We start from the raw sequence: 25,324 nt of genomic DNA on the forward strand, positions 1-25,324 counted from the left end.
GGGTGTGCCAAGTATCATAGGGAGTTATCCCCCCTGACCCCTGAACATCTTCGGGGAGCTCTCCCCTGCAAAGAAGTCTCTATCAGTTTTCCGATTCTTTTAGGCTAATACTTAGAATGCCCAAGGGTGCCACTTGAGGCCCTGGATCTTGCCCTCTCATTACTCCAAATGCCCTTCACTGTAGGATCTCACCCATCCAGAAAGCTGGCCACTCTGGATGCCTGCTGGCTCCTACATCTCTGTTGTTTGCATATCCTGCCTTCTGTGACTAGGGCACCCCAACTCCTGTCCTCATCACCTCCTCCAAGAAGGCTTCACTGGTTCCTTCCTTTGACTCTGCTAGGCCATTTGCGGGGCTCCCCCACCCCCTGGGCACTCATCCCGGTGGCTCTCATTAAGTTATTGCTGTGCCATACTCGTTCGTTCCTTGGGAGCTGGCTTGACCATTTCTGACTTTATAGTAAAGCTGCTGATGAACTTTACTGAGGCTGGCATGAATAGTTTTCTCTCTAGTGAACGTGGCCCAGAGAGCTTCGGTGGTAGCCTCTTTGTGGCAGTGCACCCCGCAGCCCATCAGCTCCCCATCTCTCCAGCCTCTAAGCATCTCTCTGCAGGAACCTCCCCAGAGAGACTGGAGCTGAGCTCATGGCTGGCTCTCTCCCTCCCGCCCCCTTGCGGGAGAGTCACAAGGCTGATGGGACCTCTGCCATCACAGAATTGTTCCCCACCTTGGCATTGGAGAGAAGGAAGCTGAGGCTCAGAGAGGCCATAGGACTTGGTGGTCCAGGTGGGCTTGGGTTCAGATCCTCACCCGTGTCTTTGGCCAACGTCGTAGCCTGTTCTTTCTGTCTTTGACATAGGAGCTTTATGGAGACATTATCCAGATGCCATAAAAGGTCTGCTTCAGAGCCGACGACTCCATGGTCTGTAGTTGTGCCCAGAGCAGGGCAGCCCAGAGAGTCCTCACCGGTGTGCCCCAGACGCTGTGTCCCTGCTCGCTGGGGCTGGGAGGAGCAGGAGCGGGATTGCCGTGCTTGGTCTGGCGCCCAGCTGCTGGGAAGCTCTGGCCCGCAGGAGCGATTCTGGTTATTACCTAGGGTCACCCAAACAAGCAGGGGTGACGCTGATGTTTGCACCTGCCCGCGTCTCCGGCCGGGCTTTCCTCGCTGCCCCCTGCCCTGAAGCTGTTTCCCGGGCAGTTTTGAGGAGGGGGGTGGCAGTGGGGAGAAAGCCGTAGTGGAAGTTGTTTAAAAAGGCCTGAGTTGACTGATTATTGAGCCAGCTACCACCACTCCCATTAGTCAAGCCAGCGGTTCTCAGTGTGGTCCCAGGAATAGCCACATTAGTATCCCCAGGGAACCTGACAGAAATGCGAATTCCAGGACCCGCTTCATATGTATTGAATCAGAGACTCTAGTGGGAGGGCCTAGAAATCAGTTTTATTTTTTAACAAGGCCGCCAAGGTGCTTCTTTGTTCTTTTTTGTTCCCTTTTGGCTTTTGGGCCACACGCCTAGTGGTGCTCAGTGCTTACTCCTGGCTCTGAATTCACGAATCACTCCTGGTGGGCTTAGGGGACCATTCCTATGGTATTAGGGATTGAACCCCAGTCAGCTGCATGCAAGGCAAGTAACCTGCTTACTGTACTATCACTCTAGTGATAGCACAAAGATGATTCTAATGCCTGCTGTGGCATGAAAAATCATCATTCACATGTCACCCTTCATCTCCTTGTTGTCCTCTGTAGTGAGGTGGATAGTCACAGAATTGAACAGAATCGAGGGGGGAAGGAGGGGGAAGAGGGTCACTGCTCCAGCAACACCCACCTGTTCCAGTGCTGCCTCCTGCCCTGAGCAAGGGAATAGAGCCCAGACTGCAGCTGGAGGACAGACGAGATGCCCCAGAAAGCGGCTGCCAGTGGGGCCCTCTGCGGACAATAACAGGGTGCATGAGCAGTGGGTCCTGGGCGCCGTGGCTCTGTCCTGCCTGTGTGGATGGAGAGGCCAGAGTCATCCTCACAGTCGGTCTGCCCCAGCCCGAGGCTTCAGTGGGGATCTGCTCAGGATTCCCCCCAGGAAAGCCCAGAGATTAAGGGGGGAGGGCAGCCTAAAGTGGGTCTCCTGCCCCATCTCTGCCAGGGCTGCACAGTGTGGTTCTGACCCGGGCCCCTGTTCCTCATCTGGAAGATGGGGGGATTATCCAGGAGCCAGGGGATTATGTGCTGAGCCAGCCTGGGTGTCTCCTGTACTGGGGATCTGGGTGGGGAAAACTCCCAGCCCTCTGGTTCTGGGGCCGGGGAGGTGAAGTTCATGGGCTCTTCAAGCTGCATCTACCCGGTACAGCTGTGCACAGCCGAGGCCTCCCTTCTCAGAAAGGATCCCAGTGACAGGGTTGGACTGTCCTCAGTGAACCCAAACAGGGGACTTTGGTGACATGAAATTTTAACATTTGTTAACGTGGATTTTTACTGTTCGTTTACACAGTTTGTCAAAGATGCAGTGAAAAAGTGAAGCAGAGTATGGAGAGGTGTGGGCTGTCCACGTGAAGAGGGGGTCAGAAGTCCTCTTGGGGGAGTGCGGTTTGCACAGACCTGGATGAGTAACAGCTAGGCAGGACAACCACAGCCAAGGGCCTGTGTCCTGGCAGTGTCCGGAGGTCCGAGTGGTGGGGGGAGGGAGAGGCCAAAAGGTCAGGTTCGGAGTTGAGATGAGGGCCTCCTAGGCTGCCCAGAAACTTGGTCTTCCCTCCTGTTGTGGACATCACTGGGGAGCTTAAAGGGGAGCGGTGGCTTTGGCTTCTCATGGTAGCACAGATTCTTGGCTGCTTGAAGGGATAAGGGTTTGGGTCTCACCAGGCCAGCAGGAGGCAAAGGGGTGGCCAGGGGCTAGAGGAGTCTTAGTCAGGCTGGGGACTTGTGGTCCATCTGGGGAGTGATGTGGGGGGGGGGGGGCGTCACGATCACGGTCACGGTCCGTTGTTCATCGATTTCCTCGAGCGGGCCCAGTAACGTCTCCATCATGAGACTTGTTGTTACTGTGTTCGGCATATTGAATACGTCACGGGTAGCTTGCCAGGCTTTGCTGTGTGGGCAAGATACTCTTGGTAGCTTGCCGGGCTCTCCGAGAGGGGCGAAGGAATCGAACCCGGCTCAGCCAGGCTGGCTGCCACAAGGCAAACGCCCTACCGCTGTGCTATTGCTCCAGCCCAAGGGGGGCGGGGGAGGGCAGTAGGGCTGAAGAGGTGGGGCAGAGGGTCACGGAACTTTGGCTTCTGCTGAGCCCCTGCTGGAAGGGAGACTGAGGGCAGACAGAGTGGGGACCCACGGAGAGCTTGTGTCTGCCTGCTCTGGAGTGGAGAGGCCACGGGATGTGCAAGGAGGGGCACTGAGCTGGCAGCTGGATACGTGAGCTGGGCTCAAGGGATGAAGGGGCACCTACACCTGCAAGAGGCATGGCAGGGTTCAGAGTGGGGTTTCCTCAGTTGGCGTTTTCCAGGAAATGGATTTTGCAATGTATATATGTTATAATCCAAAGTTATTCTTTTTACTTGCTTATGGGTCACGCCTGGCAATGCTCAGGGATCACACCTGGCGCAGTACTCAGGAATTACTCCTAGAGGTGCTTGGGAGACCATAGGGGAGGCCGGGGATCGAACCCGGATCAGCTGTGTGCAAAGCAAATAAGGCCCCACCCGCTATTCTATCGCTCCAGCTCTGTCATCCATATTTATTTCTTTCAAAAACAGGGAAATACAGATAACTGAAAAGCAACATGAAAACCAGGTCACTCTTAATTCTGCCCAGGGAAGAGCTTGCATGAAAACATCTGCATTTTAAAAACTGGCAGCATGTTGCCCTTAAGGCTTTATTACCTGGCCTTTTCACTTAACCTATTGAGTAGTGAATGTGGAGAAAAACAAAAAGTGACTGAGGAAAGTAGCTTCCTGAATCCCTAGGAGGACCGAGAGGCCTCAGGGCTGCTTCCTGCCTGTGGTCTGAGTTCTGAACGGTGGGCTGAGGGATTTCTGTCCTGGGACAGAGCCTCATCCATCAGAGTTTGCCTGCAGCACCTCTCAGAGGAGGGCCTAGATGGGAGACCCCAGGGAGGTCCACCTCCACCATCCTTCTGTCCTAGCAGCCAAGGAGCCCTGTCCAAGGACGTGTGCGTGCCCAGAGCACAACCCAGGCCTACTGTGTGTTGTTCCTCCCATTAGCCTCCTTTTTACAGATGAGAAGACTGAGCCCGAGGCTGACAAGCCTTGCCAGGGCCTAGCCTCTCACAGGAGCAGCACTCAAGCCAAGGTATCTCTGAGCCTGGGCAGCAGGAAGGCAAGCGAAGCCGAGCAAGAGTGACTTGGGCCGTATACTCGGAGACGAGAGCTGGGAGGGGAGTTCTGAGAGGGCCCAGTGAGTAGGGGGCTTCCCAGGGTAACCCGGATAGGAGTGTTTGTGGGAGTTGGGGTGGGGGGCAGACTCAGGGAGTGCTGTAGGCAGAATGCAGAGTCAGCAGGCCCAGGTGGGGGTGGGGTCTTGGGCACCTTTAGGGCGTGCTTGGGTCTCCACCCACACCCAGAGAAGCATTTCTGGAGAAGCCCGTTCTTGAGTCTATACAACCCGTGCACGTGACTAGCCTATACACCTTTTTTTTTAATTTTTAATTTTTATTAGTGAAACACCATGAGGTACAGTTGTGGACTTACAAACAAACTCTTGTGCTTGGGTTTCAGTTATACAATGATCGAGTACCCATCCCTCCACCAGTGCCCATTCTCCACCACCACTGATCCCAGTATCCCTCGCACCCCTATCCCCCCCATCCTACCCCGCCTCTGTGGCAGGGCATTCCCTTTTGTTCTCTCTCTCCTTTTGGGTGCTGTGGTTTGCAAAAGAGGCATTGACTGGCAATCATCTTCGGTCTATAGTCTACATTTTTTAAAAAAATTTTTATTAGTGAAACACCATGAGGTACAGTTGTAGACTTACAAACTTGTGCTTGGGTTTCAGTTATACAATGATAGAGTACCCATCCCTTCACCAGTGCTCATTCTCCACCACCACGGGTCCCAATATCCCTCCCACCCCCCATCCCCCATCCCACCCTGCCTCTGTGCCAGGACATTCCCTTTTGTTCTCTCTCTCCTTTTGGATGCTGTGGTTTGCAAAAGAGGCATTGAGTGGCAATCATATTCAGTCTAGAGTCTACTTTCAGCATGCATCTCCCATCCTGGGAGGATCCTCCCAACACCCTTTACTTGGAATACACCCTTTTCTAAAGTGGAGCATTTCTGGGAAGTCCAGCCTTGTTTCCTTCTGTAGCCTGGGCCCTGTCCACACACGCTCACTGGCTCCTTCCGGATGGCTGTCGGCTGTGCTCCTCATGTCCTTTCCCTTCTTCCACTCCACTGTGAGGACAGGAACCCTCCCCAGTGCCCCTGATCTGGACATGCTGGGTAACCTGGGGTGAACCCCTTTCCCTTTCGGGCCTCTGTTTCCTCTGCTGTGCCTCAGGGCTTGGGGTGGGGTAGGCATCAGCTGGCCTCCAAAATCCATACCTGGTTCTAGACACCTGCTGCTGGGTTACCCAGGGACTGTCCACTATCCTTGGAAAGTTCCAGACCTCAAAGGTGGAGCTCCTCTTTGCCTGCTGATTCAACAACCATCCCCTACACCCCCCCATTTCCTCCTTGCTCATTCCTTCCTGATTCACTGCTTTCCTTCCATAATTCCTTCTGGAATTCATTCCAGAAAAGCCAGGGGCCTGGGAGAAGTGGTCTTCTTCTGCACAGGAGGTCACACTCCTGCCACCTGGGACTTCAGAGCAAAGGGACACTGGCTGACCTTCCCCGGTCCCACCTCTGGGGACTTGATTCTGACTCCACTTTCCAGATGATTCTTTCCAAGTGCGGTCTTCCTGACCCACCTCCCTCAGCCCACTGCCCAAGGATGGGCAGCCGTGCAGCCTCACTCTCTCCCTCACACTGCAATTGCAGATTCCTGCTGGTCTTCAGCTGCCTGGTGCTGTCTGTGCTGTCCACGATCCAGGAACACCAGGAACTTGCCAACGAGTGTCTCCTCATCTTGGTGAGCGTGGAGCCAGGTCTGAGGGGGGCTATGGTGCAGGGCAAGGCAGCAGAGCAGCTGCTCGGAGAGTGAATATTGAACCCTCATCAGCGGCAGTAGGTTTGCAGGCATCGGAAGCATGTGATGGGCCAGGGAAGGGGAAGGAGGCTCATGCCCGCTCAGGACTAAGCCCGCTAGCGCCACCCCTGGTGTATGGGGTGCTTCTCCCTGCCCCCCAAAAGAGGCACGGGTCGGGGTGGCAGAGGACAGCTGACAGACAGCGTCCTCTTATATGTCCCAGCTAGGGTTAGAGTGGAAGCAGGCCAGCAGGACGGGGCTGGGTGAGGAGCAAATATCTGTGATGGGCTGGCAGAGTCCAGCAAGGGAGGAGACTTGGCTTTCAGCTTCTCTGCTGGAGGGGAGGGGGCCCTGCCTTCTGGAATCTTCCTCAGTTCCATCCAGGGCTCAGGACCTCTATGGGAGGCGAGTTGAACCCCAGTACCTCTAACGCAGGGGCTTTGGGCCGGGTGGATTCTGTTGGACGTGGGCCTGGGATGGGGCGGCGTCGAGCAGAATCCGGGCCCTTGCTTGCGCAGGAATTCGTGATGATCGTGGTGTTCGGCCTGGAGTACATCATCCGTGTCTGGTCGGCCGGATGCTGCTGCCGCTACCGAGGATGGCAGGGTCGCTTCCGCTTTGCCAGAAAGCCCTTCTGTGTCATCGGTAACCAGGGCTGACAGCCCGACCCTGACCCTCCCCGGGGACCCTGGCTGTACACAGACCCAGACCCTCCCCATCTCCCTCTGTCCTGGGAAGCCCTGTCCTGAATTCTGACGGCTGTTGGCTGGGGTGGGGATGGGGTGCGGGGTGGGGGGTGGGGGGGCTGGCTGTGACCTCGCTCACCGGACCCCTGCCCCGCAGACTTCATCGTGTTCGTGGCCTCGGTGGCTGTCATCGCCGCGGGCACCCAGGGCAACATCTTTGCCACCTCGGCGCTGCGGAGCATGCGCTTCCTGCAGATCCTGCGCATGGTGCGCATGGACCGGCGCGGCGGCACCTGGAAGCTCCTGGGCTCGGTGGTCTACGCGCACAGCAAGGTGTGCAGGCGGCGAGGCCCGGGTCGGGGACTCCCGGGACATTGGGGACCCGAACGCGCCCCGCCCCAGGCCCAGTGCGGTGGCTGAGTTTGAAGGCAGCGGAGAGGGGTGGAGCCGAGTGGGAGCGGAGGATGGGGCGGGGCCTAAAACCGGGGGCGGGGCTTAGGGCGGGGCCAAGTGGGGCCGGGGGCGGGGCCTAGGGCCTGGCCTTTGGAGTCCAAAGTCGGGGCGGGGCCTTGGGCAGGGCTGGGGGCGGGGAAGGGGGGGGCATGGACTGGGTCCGAGGGGCGGAGCCTCGGCGGTAGGAACAGCCGGTTACTTGAAAAGCTTCTGGGTTCCAAAGTCTGTGCGCACAACGAAGTGGGGAACTAGGATGGGATCTGAGGGTGGGGCTTGGCGGGGTGAACATGGGATTAGATCCAAGTCTGAAATGGGGCTTGCGTGGTGCTACAGGCTCGGGTGCACCTGCGGGCGGGCGGAGGCCTGAGTCAAGGAGTCAGGCAGGAGGAGAGTCTGGACACTCCCTGAGCTGTCCCTGAGGCTTGGGGAGTACCCGGCCTCTAGGGAAAGGTGGCACAGGAGGGGCTTTCCTGCAGAGAGGGGCTGCAAAGGAAAGGTGGGCAGAGGCGGGAACTTTTATCCTCTTCAGGAGGGAAGGACACCATCCCCCACCCCCACCCGGCACCTCCAGCATTTCCCAGGGCGTGCCCTTCCTGCCATTTCTCCCTTGCTGTCCCCTCAGGAACTGATCACCGCCTGGTACATTGGGTTCCTGGTGCTCATCTTCGCCTCCTTCCTAGTCTATCTAGCCGAGAAGGATGCCAACTCGGACTTCTCCTCCTATGCTGACTCACTGTGGTGGGGGACGGTGCGTGAGGGTCTGCAGGACTGCTCTTCCCCCGCCTCTGTCACCCTGTCACTGACCTTTCCACTAGGACTGGGATTCCCAGTGACCAGGCACTATGCGAGCACCGCATCTCCAGGGGACCTGGTTGTGCCCCATCCTTCGTCCCTCAGATCAAGGGCATGTGACCAGTATCCCTTCCCCCTGACCAGCATGCGGAAGGGGAGGGGCCCATCTGTGACCCTAAACAGCCTCGTCACAGCCTTGTCCTTGTCACAGCGCCTGGGGATGACCACCGGGTCCCTTTCCTCATGATCTCTTTCCCTGCTGGGCCCCTCCTAGGCTCCTCATGACTAGCCCTGTGGAAAACCCCTTTGTATCCCTAGATCACCCTGACGACCATCGGCTATGGGGACAAGACTCCACACACGTGGCTGGGCAGGGTCCTGGCTGCCGGCTTCGCCTTACTGGGCATCTCCTTCTTTGCCTTGCCCGCCGTGAGTCCCCCTGGACTTTGGGGGGAGCTGTCTTGGGGGGGCAGCTTGTGTCTGTCCTGCCTTGTATTAGTGGGAGGCACCTCAGATGTGCAAGAATGGGGGTGCCTTTGCCACTTTTTTTTTTTTGGTCCCCACTACTGTGCCTTTCACTCAGGGCATCCTTGGCTCCGGCTTTGCCCTGAAGGTCCAGGAGCAGCATCGGCAGAAGCACTTTGAGAAACGGAGGATGCCAGCAGCCAACCTCATTCAGGTACAGAGAACCGACTGACGTGTCAGCTCTGTCTGCTTGCCACTTTGGAGCTCAGAGAGATGTGATTTTCTGAAGGGGACTGGGGGGGAGGGATCAGATGCCAAATTAGGGACAGAGCTGGAATGCTGGCTGAGCATTATCAAAACTTTTCTGTGTACTCAGACATTCATTTTTTTATGGCTAGCCAAGGCTGCCCCGTGCCCAGCCATAGTCTCAGCTCTTCCTGGCCTGAAGAGGAGGGTCGAGCCTGAGGCTTCTACTGGAAACCCAGTCCTGTACCCATGAGCCATCAGAATGCCAGGTTGGGTTCCAATACCCTCCTTCGCGAATCCATTCTACAAGCACTTCCATGAAATTCCCAGGCACAGAATGAGAGAAATGCACCAAAGGGAAGAAATGTTTCTTGGAGGAGCATCGAACAGGGGCCCTGGCCTGAACTGACCCGGGAGGGGGACTAGGGGATGTATCCTGTGGGTTCAGCAGGGTGGAGGATGGATAGTAGCTACTGGTCAGAAGAGAAGGGTGTGAGCGGGTGGAGGGATGGACACTTGCAGAGTCCTGTGGGGCAAGCAGGCTTGTGTGCTGGATGGACTGGAAGGAGGCTAGCCAGGGGGAACCAGAAGCTCTGGAGAATGCAGTGGGGGCAAGTGGGGGTCACAGGAAGCAGTTTTCTATCCCCCACATCCCAGCACTGAGTGACCCGTGGGTGTCAGGTAGGAGGAGCAGGTGGGTGGCATGATCAGGTTTGTGTTTTGGAAAAGGGTGAATCAGTGTTGGGTGAGGCAGGGTGCTGGTGATGTGGAGGAGGGTTGCTGCAGGGAATAATGGGGAGAAATGGGTGGGTTCTGCAGATCTCAGAGGTAGAACCAACCATTGTGCTCTGCCCTCGGAGGGTCTCAGGGTTCCCCCTGCAGTGCTTGCACACCCACAAAAGCAACCCATGATGCTTCTTGATAGCCCATCCCTTCCATTAAGATGCCTTTTGTTCCTGCTTTGCCAACACAGGGCAGTGGGTAGCCAGTTTGGGGGATAGAGCATGAGCACGGGAGGCTTGGGAGCCCCTGGGCCCCCGAGAGGTGATGTGGAAGAGGCAGCTGGACCTGCAGGTCTGTGCCGAGAGGAGAGGGAAGTCCTAGGCCATGACCGCGCAGCATGCTGGGAGAGCAGAGGGGGGATGCAAGGGCCGGGGCTGGGCTTCTAGGAGTCTCTGTAGGGAGTGGCCGGGTGGGCAGAGTTGGGCTGGCCTGGGAGGCAGAGGAGGGGAGCAGGAGCGTGTGGTCCTAGGGTGCCCACTTTGCAAGGCATTCTGACGGAACAGGGCTACACCAGCACCCCGATTTCTGTCACTCTGATTCAGCCTTGGTTTCTCTCTGGAGCATGGGCCAAGGGTTCAGGGAATACTGGCAGGCCACCCCACCCCCCAATTCTGACTCAGCCTCTCCTTATCACTCCCCCCGCCCCCACTGGTCAGGATGGACAGCACCCCTCCCGCCTCTCCCTGCTATCGCCAGTCACCAGCCCAGCGTTTCCTCCTCAGTGTCCCCTGGGGCACAATGATGGCCGTCCCCTGGGAGCTGGCCTTCGAGGGGCCTGCTTGGGGCAAGCGGCTGGCACCATCCGGGCCGAGAGACAGCTGGTATTGTGGTGCCCGTAATTAATGAGACCGCTCTGGCAGCTGCGGCCGGGCCCACGCCAGGGGCCTAGGCCAGCAGGAAGTAAAAATATTCCTGTCCTGGGAGGGTGCCTGGCTGGTGAGGTCAGCAGCAGTCTGTCCCTTAAGAACAAGAGACATTCAAAGTGGGGGACCCTCCAGGACCTGACCTGCTCCATGGACCCAGCCTGGAGGCCTCCAGGGGGCCCTGTCCCTGCTTGCTCCTCTCAGTCCCTCCTGGCTCTTGCCCCTCCCTAGAGGGAGAGGACAGTCCTTCCTCTCATCTGACCCTCTTCCCTCCTGCTGCAGGGGAGTGCTGCCTGTCCATGGGTGTTGAGGGGCTTGGGGGTCCTGGCATGTCCTCCCCAATGGAATCCTCTGGGTGATTAGGAGTGATGATAATGCCAGCATGCAGAGTGACCAAGATGTGGCTGACATCTGGGTGGAGAAGGACCCTAACCAAACATGCAGGGGTGCTGACGGAGGGCTTGGCCTTCAGTGCCAGCTGCGTGCTGGGCCTTTTCTTACCTGGGCACCCAGCCCATGTCACCCTCACTACACCTACTTGGGTAAGAGCTATAGTACCCATTGTACAGAGGGAGAAACTGAGGCTCTGCCGGTTTCTTTCCATTGCTGCCACTTGTCAGGGCCAGAGCTGAAACTAGAAACCCTCTCCTTGATAACAGACCTGTCTTTTTTTTTTTTTTTGTAAAAGTAAAACCCAAACCATGTTGTTCTAGAGGCAACATTGGTATACGTTATCTGAGTCTCAGGTGACAGCCTTATAATCTGACATGTGTATGCACTCCATCCTGACCATCACCGAAGTCCAGCTTGCACCCAGCATCCTCCGAGTGATCCCCTTTACTGGGTCTACTCACGCCGTCCACTCCTGCCCTGGGAACTACCTGCCAATCCCCCACCTGGGAGTCTGGTTCTGTCCTGTGGGTTCTCTTGCTTCGTTTCTTGATCTTCCACATGCGGGTGAAACCGTTTGGCATTCGTCTTTGCCACTTCATTTCACATCCCCCCTCCACCGCACCCCACCTCATAAAGCCTCATGTCACAAACAGCAAGACTTCATTGTGAATATCCGGTGGTGTTCTACAGCGTGTCTGCACCTGCACTTTGTTTTTTTTTTTGTGGGGGTGGGGTTCACACCCCACGATGCTCAGGACTTACTCCTGCCTCTGTACTCAGAAATTGCTCCTGGCGGTGCTCAGGGGACCACATGGATGCTGGGGATCGAAGCCAGGACGGCCATGTGCAAGGCCAGAGCCCTTTTCACTGTCCTATCCACTCTGGCCCCAGCTGGCGCTTCTTGCCCCTCATCCACTGAGCAGCTCTCAGCCGGGATCACTGAGCAGAGAATCCCAGTGAACACGGGGTGCCGAGATCTTCTTGAGTCAGGCTTTTTGTGTTCCCTGGATGGGTACTCAGACGTGGATGGGCTGGAGGATCTGAAAACCTTTAATTCTCCCTGGCCCCAAGAGCGCCCAGGCCAGCCTCCCGCCCCCAGGGAGTCACTTCTCTCGGGGCCTCCTGGCCTCCGTGTCTTGGCTGATCAGCCAGAGACTGGAATGAAGGGGCCTCTGGCTCCCGGGGCTGCAGCACCGGGTCCTTTCAGGGCGGAGGGCTGGTGGGGGCGCCCAGGCGCCTGGCTGATGCCTCGCCCCTGCACCCCCAGGCTGCGTGGCGCCTGTACTCGACAGACACGAGCCGCGCCTACCTGACAGCCACCTGGTACTACTACGACAGCATCCTCCCGTCCTTCAGGTAGGCTGCGGGGCTGGTGGGACTCAGCCCGGGAGGGTGGGGGTGGGGGCTCATGTTCCGGGGGTGGGGGGTGGTCCTCTCTCCCCTCGGGCTGTGTCTCTCAGGGCAGTGACTCAGCCCCTCATCTCCCCTGGGTCTGAGTGGGGAAGGGGGGCGGGGCAGTGCAGGGGCACATGGCCAGTGCCAGAGAGAGTGGGGGGCCCTCCAGCACCCCTGTTGTGTGCTGAGGTGCCAGGTGGAAGCTGGAGGCCCCAGGCTCAGCCTCCACAGGGCAGCTCCATGCGGGGATGTGGAAGAGCATCCAGGGCTCCTGGGGTGCCTGGCAGGAGGCGGGCGTGGACCCCTGGACAGGCGGGCTTCAAGCGGCTGGCGGGCTGCTGTGCTCAGCGCTTCTGTGGCCGCTGTTGTGCCTCATTATTTCTCCGCAAGCAGCTGTTCTGTGACCCTCGCTCACCCGACACCTGGTGGCCCCCGCTGCTTCCTCCCAGCCTGGGGATCTCCCGGGGAGGAGCAGGAGAGAAGGAGTGGGCAGAAGCTCCCAGAGCCCCAGGCCTCCCCTCCCGCCCAGCCCTCAGTCTGGAGAGGGGCCCCGGTGAGAGGCAGGCGCCCTTTCCCGAAGGTTCCAGAAGGACTCCAGGCCAGGCGGGGCAGTGGGCCTGGGGGCTGGTTTAGAAATGCCATGGGTGGGGTGGTCTCGGTTTCAGGGGATAAAGGACAGAGCTGAATCAGGAGGTTCTGGGCCCGTGGGCCTCCTGCTCCCTGGAACCCTGTCTCTCCTCAGCACTCGGGCAGAGAGCCTAGCTCTCCCACTGGGTGAGAGACGTGAGAGACAGGACATGGCCGGAGAGTCGGGAGGAAGCTCAGGGTCTGGGCTGGTCTCCAGAAGCTTGCAGGGGCACTGGCCACCCTCGCAAGTCTCCTTCCTCCTTGGCCTCGTAACTCGGCTCAAATCTAGGGAAAAAGGGTGTCAGGGTTGGTCTGTGTGGGTGTCCGAAGCTGTGCCAACCAGACTGCCCTCTCCCTTCCCTGCTTCCCTGGTATGTTCGGAGTGTTTTTTTGAGCACCCAGAGAGGCAGGGCCTGGCAGGATCTGAGCCTGGGAGCTTGGCACCCACAGGGTGTGTGTGGGTACTTGGATTCTGCCCCTGATGAAGCATCTACTCCTGCAGGGGAGAGGAGTGCCGGGCCCTGACAGTGCCCACTCCTGCAGGGGAGGGGGGAAGTGGCCCCAGGGAGGGAGTGTTGGGCCCCCTGACAGTTTTCATTCCTGCAGGGAAGGGGTTACCAGGCCTCTGGACAATGTCTACTCCTGCATGGGAGAGGATGCTGGGTCCCAGGGAGTGTCCATTCCTGCAGGGGTGGGGGTTACCGGGCCCCCCTAATGGTGCCTATTCCTGTAGGGGAGGGGGATACCAGCCCCCTCAACGGTGCTTACTCCTTGCAGGGGAGGGGGGTGCCGGGCCCCCCTGACAGTGCCCACTCCTGCAGGGGGGTGCTGGGTCCCCCAACAGTGCCTACTGATGCAGAGGAGGGGGGTACCGGCCCCCCTGATGGGGCCCACTCCTGCAGGGGGGGTACCGGGCCCCCCTGACAGCGCCCTCTCCTGCAGAGAGCTGGCGCTCTTGTTTGAGCACGTGCAGCGGGCCCGCAATGGGGGCCTGCGGCCCCTGGAGGTGCGGCGGGCGCCGGTCCCCGACGGAGCGCCCTCCCGTTACCCGCCCGTTGCCACCTGCCACCGGCCGGGCAGCACCTCGTTCTGCCCCGGGGAAAGGTAGGGGCCCGCGGGGCCACCTCCTCCTCTTGCTTCTCCTCCTCTTCATTCTCTGTCTCGTCCTCTCTCAGACCTGTCTGTGCCGGGGCTGGGCACTCCGGGCCTTGTCAGGAGCGCGGGCGTTTGTCATCTCCGGCCTGACGGGGACAGATGGACAGCGTCTCCCAGGAGGCCCGGCTGGACTCTCCCCCGGACTCACGGGGGCTCAGGGTCTGGGTTGGGGATACTGTCCGCACCGTCATTTCCTGTCACCTCCTCCATTCATGCCATTGTCCTCTTTCTTTCTGTTTCCATGTTTCCCTCATTCTTCCTCCCCTGCACCCCCATCCCTCCTGGGAAGCTGGAGAGAGGAGGAGGCCGCTGGCCACAGGTGCTTACGGCTCAGGTAATCGTGGGCACCATTCTGGGGTGTGAGGGCAGGGAACCCCTCCCCCAGCATGTCCCTCTCCACGTTCTGAGCTGAAACTCGGGCCTCAGCTCGCCTCGCCTCTGGGAACTGGGTGCCAGCCGGGAAGAGAGTTCTGTGGCTAAGACCCACTGCAGGACCTGCGTAAACTCCACTGGTGACCGAGTGGCTCTTGCCTGGTGCCACTCTTATCCTCAGCTTGGCTCACCCTGGAGGGTTCTCCTGGGAGGTACCCCCGCTACTTTTCTGCCTCCCCGAGGTGCATTCTGCTGCTCGCAAGTGTCTTTCCCCTTGACCTATATCTTCTGTAGCTATTATTATTATTATTATTATTGTTATTATTTTGGTTTTTGACTTTGTGGGCACACCCTGGTGGTGCTCAGAGTTTACTCCCAGCTCTGCACTTAGGGATCACTCCTGGTGGGGCTCTAGGGACCATACAGGTGCCAGGGATTGAACCAGCCATATGCAAGGCCAGCACCTTAGCATGTCCTATTGCTCTGGCCCCGCTGAGTTTCCCAAGCACTCTGTGCTCCTGGCCAGTGCAGAGGAACCGGCTTCCGCCACGCTGCTCATGAAGAGTGACACTTCCGGGGCGGGGGGTTGGTGAGGGTGGGGCTGCTCCCAGAGAGGTGTCCTTGCAGGTCAAGAATTCCAATCCCTCCCCATCCCCCACCCAGTCCCTGCCCTGCCCCCTCCCCATCTGTCTCCTGTCACATCATCACACATCACTCGTCAGTCAGTCAGCCGGGAGGGATTCTGGGACATGGGAGGGGAGAAGAGGTGAGTCCCAGGGTGTACAGAGACTCGCCTGCCTCCGTCCTGTGCTCTGTGTCCTGAGAAAGTCATCGGGTCCCCTCTGAGCCTCCAGGTCTCCGCGCACAACCTCAGTCAGGTCTCTGTGGCTCTGGGTCCTGAGACCTCCTAGTTTCTGGGCTGAGAAGGCTGTAGGGAATGGGAGACGGGGTTTTGACGTGGCGACTGCTGGTGCAGCGTTCCTTTCCATTTCTGGTTCCTCGCTGAGGGGCTTCTGTCCAGGGGCTGGGCAGGAAGAGGGGACAGGGAGAGCCACTCCTTGTCTGGGAGCTTCCGGGAAGAGACACCCAGAGAGCGGAGCCCGCTCTGAGTCTGCTGCTGCCTGGGCCCATTGCTGTCCCCAACCCGTATAGCCAGAGCTCTCGGGCACTCAAGTTCGGGTGTTGGGACAGGCTACCCCAGGCTTGACCCTGGGTGCTCTGTTGCCCCCAGTTCTTCGGGTCTCACCTTGCTTGAGTCCTGGGACTGGAAATGATTCCAGAGCCTTGGGACAGGCTATCCAGAGACCCAGAGCACCCCCAGAGCTGCTCTGCACGCCACCCCCACCCCCACCCCAGGCCTAGGATCAGGCCGCTGGTTCTCAGACTCATGGCCGGGTGTCTATCTGTCTGCCTGGGGCTGATGGTGAGGATGGTGGCGCTTCCCAGCGACTACTTGGGGCTGGCCGGTGATGTCAGAAAGTGTCCCGGCCCAGGCCACATGCCCCTGTCCTGAAATCTGGACCTTATAGGGCAGGTACCCTAGACAGGTCACCCCCACATACATGTGCATACATGATGTTGCTCACACTGGGCCGATCGCTGTCACCCACTTTGAGGCACATGTGGTGGGCAGAGCCAGTGATTCCTTTCCCAGGATTAGGAAGAGCTGCTGTGCATATGGGGACAGGGACCCCCTCCTCTCCCAGAACTTGGTGACGAGGTACTGAGACAGAGTCCCTTAAAGCGCATGACAGTTCCTAGATCAGGATCCCTCAGGGTAAGAGTTCCAGAGGCAGATTTGTGGGTCTCTCTGCCTGCGTGCTCCTCCCCCCCACCCCCCACAATGCAGGACCACACCTGGGTAGCCCATGGTCACTTGGAGCCTTGGGCCGAGCTGTGCATTGGGGACGCGCAGCTGCCCGTTGAAGGCGGGCCGGGCCTTTCTCCCAACAGCCACAGGAGCCAACCGTCCTGGCCACCTTGTCCCCCCACCGCTCCCCCTGCCCACTAACCTCTGTCGTGTCTTGTTCTCAACTTTCCAGCCAGATGTTTAGTAGTAAACGGAGTTTCTTTCGGATCCACGCCAGCTGGAGACCGAGGTACCCCCTCGCCTGCTCCTCCTGTCCCTGCTCCTCCTCGCCCGCCTATTTTGGGGCTGGAGAGGGGGACAGGATGGACCCAGGGCAAGGTGCATGTGCCTGCCGCCTGCCGCCTGCCTGGGGGGCCCCACAAGCCCCTTGCCTTCCAGGGCGGCCTCTGCCAGATCTGGGGGCATGGGCTTGGCACCTTGTCTGCGGGGACAGACACTTGCTGGAGTCGGCATGAGTTCTGGCTCTGCCGCTGATCCCCAAGCCCCATGCGATCTGGGCCATGTTGCTTCCCTTCTCAGGACCTCAGTTTCCCACCCATGGAATGGACAGATTGAACTAGAGGCTCTTGGTTGGGGAGGGGGCTCCTTCTGACTCTGACGTTTGCTGGCTCCCAGGGCTTGGCGGTCCACTGTTCATCAAACACCCTACCAGAAGCCAAAGGAGCTGGTGTGGGCACTCCCTTTGCTCCCCCAGAACCCAGCCTCACGGCCCTAACACTTGGACATGCCTTTGTACCTGATCCCCCCCAGGCCCCGCCCCTGAGACCCAGTAGAAACAAGAACTAGGTGTCTGGGATCTGCAGAGCAGAGGAGCCTTTGGGTGTGATGCGCCCCCTAGAGGAGGGGTTGAGATCCTGCGCTCCCCCAGAGAGGTCCCCACAGGGAACAGGAGACAGCCAGGCCAGGCGAGGATGGGAGAGGGGCAGGAAGTGGGGGCAGGGAGAGCGACCCCACCAATAATCAATCCGATAAAAATGCTTTGACTAGCTCGGACCCCTGGGATTTAGGCTTTGGGAACACGCTGAGGGCTCAGCCGAGGCCTCTTGGGGCCAGTCGCCCCTCAGTGGTGACCAGGGGTGCAGGTGGCAGGAGGGGCAAGCCCAGGGCAGGTCAGCACTGCAGCCATTTCCATGGTCGTGTGTGTGTGTGTGTGTGTGTGTGTGTGTGTGTCTGTGTGACTGTCTGTCTGTTTCCCCCTGAGCTAGACCTCAGGCAAGCAGTGGACTGAAATTTCATGTGGGAATGCAGACAGTGGCTGGGTCCATGGGGCAATCAGGGTTCTCCTCGACAGGACAGCCAGTGACCAACCCCTCCCACCCACCCCCCATCCCCCACCCCCCACATACCCATTGCTTAGGGCCCTGACACTCGGTTCCTGTCTGTTCTCTACTTCGCACTGAGAGACCTTTGGACTGAGCACAATTTGTTGTGGGAGTTTTGGCATCACCGAAGGAGGCTGAGAGACTCCTCTAGCCTCTCCCCACCAGCTCTTAGGCGCTCCTCCTAGCAGCCCAAATCATCCCCCCACGCCCATCACGCCCACGGAAGACCACTGTTGGGCCTGCACCCCAATGCCTGGTCCTGCACAGGGACAGTCTCTGAAGCTATCAGCGCTGCCTCCAGTCCTTGCCCCGCACAGAAGAGCCATGGGGACAGTTTGTGTCCCCAGCCTTCATTGAGGGACAGTGACAGGGAACCCACCCACCAAGGACGAGGCTATGGCAGGCGAGCAGGCCCAGGCCTGTTGCTCCACGGCGCCACCTGTCGCAGCCTCTTTCCTGCTGTCTGCAACTGCAGGCTCCAGAGAGGCGGGCTGGAGCCACGTCCTGTCCCTGACCAAGAACTGCAGTTCAGGGGCATCCCTGGGAAAACAGGGCCTTCTGACATGGAAGGGGAGCCTTGGCTGGCTGGCACGTTCCAGAAGCCCACAAGCCAGGCTGCAAGTTCTTCCCTCCACTTTCGGGATCAGAGCTAGAAGGGACCTTTCAGGGCCTCTAGCACAAGCCCAGATCCTTCCTCCCTGCTGAGTTCATGCCCTGTCTGGCTCGCCCACTTCTCTCTCCCAGCAGTGGCCGTTGTCCCCCTTGTCCACTGGAGCCACGTGCTGGGCCAGATCTCGGGAGTTCAGGACCCTGGCTCTGTCAGGCCTTCTCCGCCTCCTTCTCTTCCTCCCCGCCTTGAAGGGGAGGACCGAGGGAGGCGTTGCACGGACGGGGCTGGTGGGGGGTGGGGTGCTTGCCAGCATGAGAGCACCCAGGGCTGGCTCTGGAGAGCAAAGTTTGGGAGCGCCCACCCCAAACTTTGGTTGGAATCTTCGGGGTGTGCTGAGGGCTCTGGGCCAGCAAACAGCATGCGGGGTTGAGGGCCCACCCCATCCTTCCCATCCCATCTCCTCCGGGCCCTACGCCCAAACCCAAACCCCTCTCCCGGGCACAGGCTTCGCCCTGGCAGCCTTCTGAGGGTGCCCCTGGTTTCGAGATGTCCTTTCGCATCTTGGCTCTGCGCCCTGTACCTCATGCTCTGGGCATGGGGGTCCCCAGCTCCCCCCACCTTGAAACCAGAATCTGTCCTCGTCTCAGCCCTTGATCTGAAAGTCCCCAGGAACTGTTCCCCAACACCCTTCCCCCACAAGCCTCCTTGGAGAGGGGCTGCCGCTCCCCTGAGCTGAGGACCCCCTGGCCCTGGGAGGAAGGTCATCAGGTTCGACTGAGTCACAGTCGGGGGACTGTGGCGACAGCAGGGCATGGGACAGGGCGTTTGCTTAGGTCCTGTTCAAACAGCGACAACATGGTCCTTGACCCTCTTGGACACAGAGTCCCTCTGCCAGGTATTGGTTAACCAGGGTCTGTCCCCGGAAACTGAGACCTCCCACACCTGACTGGGAATATAGGGCTGGGGGTGGGGTGGCGTCAGGGAACAGAGTGCGCCCGTATGCTGGCGTGTGTGCAGCCGTGCAGAGGTGTGGAGGCGCAGGTCCTGGCAGCACGCCAGCCCAGAGGCAGAGACACAGAGGACAGGGCAGAGACTTCCCTGGGGACTGCGCGTGCCTGGGATCCCCTCAGAGGCCACAGCGGCTGACTTCATGGAGCCAGCTGAGATTCCGTCATGCCTTGTCTACACAGCCGTTCCATGCCCTCACCGGACCCACCGACCGTCTGTCTCTGCAGTGGGGGGGAGGAAGGCAGGACCGGTTTATGCGTATGCACATGCAATGTGGTCACACACATGCATAAGTGGGAGCAGCCCCCGCACCACACACATATGCACATACATGCCACATACACAGCACGCACACACACCACACAGCACACACACCACACATGCACCACTGATCACGCCACTGGCTCTGTGTTCAGTTGGTGAGCAACTGAGGTACACATGCACACCACACATACACAAACCACACCCCTCCCACATAGCACATACATGCACCACACATACAAACATGCACCACACACAGAGATACGTACTGCACACCTGCAGGCACACACATATACACACCATGCACCACACATACCACACACCACATACATGAACACATCACATGCATACATACCACACACATGAACACACCACATACACCACACACAGATACATGCCACACACAGACACACATATATGCACACCATAGGCCACACACATGAACATACCACACCACATCTACCACACATGTACCATTGATTGTACCACTGGCCCTTTGTTCAGTCAGTGAGCAGCTGAGGCACACACACAAACACAATGCACATGTACAAATGCACCACACACGAACACACCCACACATACAAACACCAACCTCATATACCACACAGAGATATATACCACACACACCCAGACACACACCACACACATATATATATCACACACATACTACCCACACTACATACCACACACACACACACACACACACACACACACTGCATGCACCATTGAGAACACCACTGGCCCTATTTACACTCAGTGAGTAGCTGGAGTACACACACATACACACACTCACATACCACACACTCACATGTCACACACATTACACACCACATACCACACACACACCACACCACATGTACTGTCCATCAGTGAGCAGCTGGGTCCTCTGTGCCAGGCCGGGAGAGCGTCTCCATCTGCCACCAGCCTCTCTGTGCCCAGGGTGCCCCTCCACCTCCGCCAGCCCCTGCCAAGCCCAGCCCCGCTGTCCTCCTGTGTGTCTCTGATTCCTCTCGTGGGGTTCTCTGACCCCTTCCACTCTGGTATCTGTCTCCTGTGCACCCCTTATCTGTCTGGGTGATGAGGGGTGGGAGGGGGGTGTGAGAGCTGCTCGGAGAGTCAGGGCCACCTTCCCACACCCTGGTCCCGTCCCGGGGAGTCTCCACTGACTGGAACTCGAGCCACGCAGCAGCCCAGCCCGTCCTGAGTCAGCTGTGCCCCCCCGCAGTCCTCAGCCTAGCTTCTGCTAACTTGACTCTCCCTCACCCAACCCCCCTGCCAGCAGTCGGATGGGCATCAAAGACCGCATCCGCATGGGCAGCTCCCAGCGACGTACAGGCCCCTCCAAGCAGCACCTGGCGCCTCCCCCTGTACCCACCTCCCCCAGCAGTGAGCAGGTGGGCGAACCCACCAGCCCCGCCAAGGTACAGAAGAGCTGGAGTTTCAACGACCGCACCCGCTTCCGGGCCTCTCTGAGGCTCAAGCCACGAGTATCAACCGAGGGTGAGTCCCCGGGGAGCCAGGGCCCAGGATCTGCTGCGGGTGGCAGGAGGTTGGGAGTGCTGAGGGGCTGCTGGTAGCTCAGGGAGGAGACTGGGCGTCACCCTGCAGGGGCAGCAAACACTTTTACTTTGGGGCTCACGGGTCAAGGGGGGCCACTGGCCTTCCTCCAAAGCTGTGTGCATTTTGACGCCATCAGATCAGATGTGCCCTCGTGCAGCTTCTCCAACCCTGGGCCCTTGGCTTGGGGTTCCCCCTGCTGACCACAGGGCAGGTGACATACATCCACCTACGGGTATCAGGCCTGGGGGAAGGCAGCCAGACAGGTGGAGCCTGGTACTCCGGGGCGGGCAGGGGGACGTTGGTTCTGGATCCTGCCTGACTCTGTCTCCCAGGCAGTTTTGAACCTTAGGCTGATTAGCCGTCAGTGTGGGGAGGTTGAAAATGGCTCCTTGACTTCCCAGAGGGCCCCTCAGAGGATGTGGCCGAAGAGAAGAGCTACCAGTGTGCGCTTACGGTGGATGACGTCATGCCCGCTGTCAAGACGGTCATCCGCTCCGTCAGGTGAGCCGAGATCTGCTGACTCTCTGCCCACTGCAGGGCGGGCAGGGCCTGCAGGGGGGCTGTGGGGGAGGTGGTATGTGATCCCCCCAAGGATTGGTACTTGTTGACCATGTTGGGGGGTTACCAGGCTGGGCAGTGGGCACAGCTGCCCGTCACAGCCCTCCTCACAGCGGGCGCACTGCCCTCCCCGTTCCCCGACTCACAGAATGCCAGGCTCAGCTCGATTCTTCTCTCTAATGCCTGGCAGCCCTGCCTGCCTCGGCCTCCATGGTTTCCGCCCCCGTGCCACCCCACTTCCTCCCCAGGGCTCTCACGTTCTCTCCTTGGATATCTTGATCTTTGCCTGGCTGGCCCCCGGTCCCCCCCAAGAGCCGTGCCCCTCAAACCACAGGTCACAGCACTTAGCAACCAACGCATTGTGATCGATGCTGTGGGCCGCAGTGAGCACTGGCCGGGAAGGAGTCTTCCGGGCATCAGAGCTCGCAGCTACGCGCCCAGCGCTCACTTCTCTTGTGTGCTCAGTACAGGCCTCCCAGGGTGGGCGGTCTCTTTCTTAGGGTGAGTTGTTTAGTTTTTTGAATTTCAAGGAATTTATACTGCACAGATGTCTCCTCACTTAGTCGAATGATGGTGATTTTGGTTAAAGAAGTTTGAAGAAGTTTGAACAGCCCCCTGACTCCCCTGCTTCAACTGGGTGTATTGTTCTTCCTGCCTTGACAATAAAGGGGATCAGGGTCCCCTGTGCCCTTAGCCATCGTCCAGCCGTGGGTCTGGCCCCCAAGCCCTTTGGCCCAGAGCCCTGAACTCATGCAGCCACAGCCGTAACTTCACCTTGACCTTCCCTGCTGTTGCCCTACCTGGGTGGGGTCTGGGGGTGTCTTCCTTTTACAATCCAGTCAGCTGCACCACCTCTCCTCGTGGCAGAGCCTGAGCCCTCTCCCACCCCCCTTTACACCTCTGATCTTTCTCCCTCCCAATGAGCAGCGCTGGAACACAGCACTTGGCTGCCTCTGGCTCTGGGCTCTGCTCCTGGGTCATCCTCAGGCTCCGCCTACCCAGCTCTCGTACCTCTGTCTCCTCCTGTGACCCCTCTCCACACAGGGGCATCACCATCCACTGGCTCACCGAGGGCATGCGCCTCATTCGGGTCTCAGCCCCCTTTCTGCCCAGTTGCTCAGAGCTGTCCCACACCGCCAGCCCACCCAGTGCCTACCCAGCCCCCTGCTCAGGACTCAGCCCTTCCCAGGATATGCTCCCCACAGTCTGGGAGGGCAGCAGGACCCACGCCTCCTCCCTACCCCCAAGCCTGAACTCCCCACTGCCAGGGACCCCTTCCTTCCCAAGACCAGTCTCTTTCCCTGCATTTTCACCCCTGCCTTCATGTCCTTCCGGTACCTCTGCACTGAGCTGGGAGCCTCCCTCCACCCTCTTCCTCTTGCCCTGGGATTGCAAAGTGTTGCTCTCAAGCCTCACCCCCTTCTCATGCTCCTGCCCACATCCTTCCCATTCACCCCTGTCATCCCAGAGATTGTCCCTCCCCTCCTGCAAAAATTAAGTGTTGGATCTCAGGTCCCCGGGGCTCCCAGGGCTCCCAGGGTGCATCCTGATAAACCTGTGTGGAGGGAATAAAAACTCTCCAAGCTGGAGAGAGAACAAAAGGGAATGCCCTGCCACAGAGGCAGGGTGGGACGGGGGAACGGGGGGTGGGAGGGAGGCTGGGACCCGTGGTGGTGGAGGATGGGCGCTGGTGGAGGGATGGGTACTTGATCATTGTATAACTGAAACCCAAGCACAAAAATTTGTAAGTCTATAACCGTACCTCATGGTGTTTCACTAATAAAAAACAAAAAACAAACAAAAAAAACCCCAAATAAACCCTCTCCAAGATGCCATGCACGGTCTTCACAGCTGCCTGCCCTGGGTGCCCCCTAGCAGAGAGAAACAGCCAGTCCCTGTCCTCCCAGGCTAAGGTCACTGCAGATAAAGGCATGCAAAGAAAAAACAAACCGATGACAGGGGAGGGTGGGCACCAATAGACCTGCTGGGCACAGTGTGAGATGGCCCAAGCAGGATGCTTCCTGGAGCTGGACAGGGCAACAGTGAGCAGGAAGGGGTCAAGAGCAAAGAATCGTAGGGTTGGAGGGATAGCACAGTGGATAGGGCATTGCCTTCAACGCGGCTGACCTGGGTTCTATTCCCAGCATCCCATATGGTCCCCCGAGCACCGCCAGGAGTAATTACTGAGTGCAGAGCCAGGAGTAACCCCTGAGCGTCGCTGGGTGTGACCCAAGGGAAAAAAAATAGCAAAGACGCCTGTGCTCGGGTGCGGGGCTGTGGTACCAGGGGAAAGCACTTAGATATGTGAGACTTTAAAGTCCATTCCCAGCACCACTTCCCCCCACCCACACCCCGAGCATCAGTGCCTGTCTGACAGCCCCTCCCCCACAGAATCCTGAAGTTCCTGGTGGCCAAAAGGAAATTCAAGGAGACCCTGCGACCCTATGATGTGAAGGACGTCATCGAACAGTACTCAGCTGGACACCTGGACATGCTGGGCCGCATCAAGAGCCTCCAGACTCGGTGGGTGTCCTCTGCCCGGGCCCCAGCACCTGCCCAGGTGGGACCCTCACAGAGGAGACCTGGGCGCCCCCTAGAGGCCGCATAAGCTGGGCTTCCTGCCTGGGCTGGCAGCACCCGATCGAGGGGCCCACACCTACGTATGTGGCGTGAGTGGTTGAGCATATGTATGCCTTGCTTGCTTGTGCCCTGGATTTTGATCACTGGCATTGCTTGGACCCCAAACACCACGGGGTATGACCCTGGGGGTCCCTAGGCACTTCCAGGTGTGTGTCCCCCATCCCCCGCCAGCATACACACAGATGTGTGTTCTGTTCTAAGAGGCTCACTGCAGGTCCCTAGGTGCAGCGCTGAGAATGGTCTGGAAGGGAGCAAAGCAAGGAGGCCAGCAAGGAGGCTACTTCGGAGGTTTGGACAAAGATGAGGGGCATTGGGTCAGGGTTATCGCAGCAGCGGTGGGGAAAATGGTTGGAGTCTAGATTTTTTTTTTTCTTCATTTGGTGGGGGAGGATTTGTGGCATACTCGGCAGTGCTCAGGGACAACCACTGACTCTGGGCTCAGGGGTCACTCCTGGTGGTGCTCAGGGAATCATATGTGGTGCTGGGGTGGGCTGCATGCAAGGCAAGTCAGGGCCTCACACCCCTGTACTGCAGCCTCCAATTGGTTTTTCTGATGGGCTTAAGAGAAAGAAAGAGAAGCCAAGATTTGTGACCTGAGCAAGAGGGAAAGTTACTCTTATTAGCAGGGAAGGAGCAACAAATGGAGTTTATTTCCCTCCGAACAGTGGGCCAAGTTGGGTTTGTGGCACCCATCAACATCTAAGGGGGTGTCTGTTCTGACAGAAGCGCAGCACTGGGCCAGAGGTCCAGGCCCCGGTACAGATTTTCTGCAACAATCTATAGGGCAGCATTTCCCAAAGTGGGCAATACCTTGGGGCGGCTGGTGGGGGTGGGGTGGGGTATGTGGCTCTGGAATGACAAGAGGGGCAACATTAGTAACTTAGTTTACTAATAAGGCAACATTTGTAAGTTACAGTTGCTGGGAACATTTGTAAGTTACAGTTGCTGGGAGGGGATTACTTTTTGTTTTCTTAAAGAAGGCAGATTTATAGGGAGGGATCTGAGCTTGGATTTATCAGGGACCTCTCATCTACCGGATCATTTCTCTGAGACCGGGTGGTAAACCAGAGCACTCTATTCCTTCTATATAGAGGAATGGAGAGTCAGTGAGAGATAGAGCAGAGATCCCAG

At 58.5% G+C, this 25,324-nt stretch overlaps 1 protein-coding gene across 1 annotated transcript in view; it reads left to right on the forward strand.

Moving 5' to 3' along the window:
- KCNQ4 (potassium voltage-gated channel subfamily Q member 4) overlaps positions 1 to 25,324 on the forward strand; it is a 51,532-nt gene that overhangs the window by 24,237 nt on the left and 1,971 nt on the right. Inside the window, exons 3-13 of the mRNA XM_056123497.1 lie at positions 5,987 to 6,077; positions 6,653 to 6,779; positions 6,978 to 7,153; positions 7,896 to 8,021; positions 8,384 to 8,494; positions 8,649 to 8,744; positions 12,083 to 12,171; positions 13,780 to 13,941; positions 20,715 to 20,935; positions 21,397 to 21,496; positions 23,945 to 24,076. Of these exons, the coding sequence (XP_055979472.1) occupies positions 5,987 to 6,077; positions 6,653 to 6,779; positions 6,978 to 7,153; positions 7,896 to 8,021; positions 8,384 to 8,494; positions 8,649 to 8,744; positions 12,083 to 12,171; positions 13,780 to 13,941; positions 20,715 to 20,935; positions 21,397 to 21,496; positions 23,945 to 24,076 (1,431 nt within the window). The remainder of the gene's footprint in view (positions 1 to 5,986; positions 6,078 to 6,652; positions 6,780 to 6,977; positions 7,154 to 7,895; positions 8,022 to 8,383; positions 8,495 to 8,648; positions 8,745 to 12,082; positions 12,172 to 13,779; positions 13,942 to 20,714; positions 20,936 to 21,396; positions 21,497 to 23,944; positions 24,077 to 25,324) is intronic.

This window comes from Sorex fumeus, unplaced genomic scaffold (genome assembly GCF_029834395.1).
Source record: "Sorex fumeus unplaced genomic scaffold, SorFum_2.1 ptg000047l, whole genome shotgun sequence".
NCBI classification, from domain to species: domain Eukaryota; kingdom Metazoa; phylum Chordata; class Mammalia; order Eulipotyphla; family Soricidae; genus Sorex; species Sorex fumeus.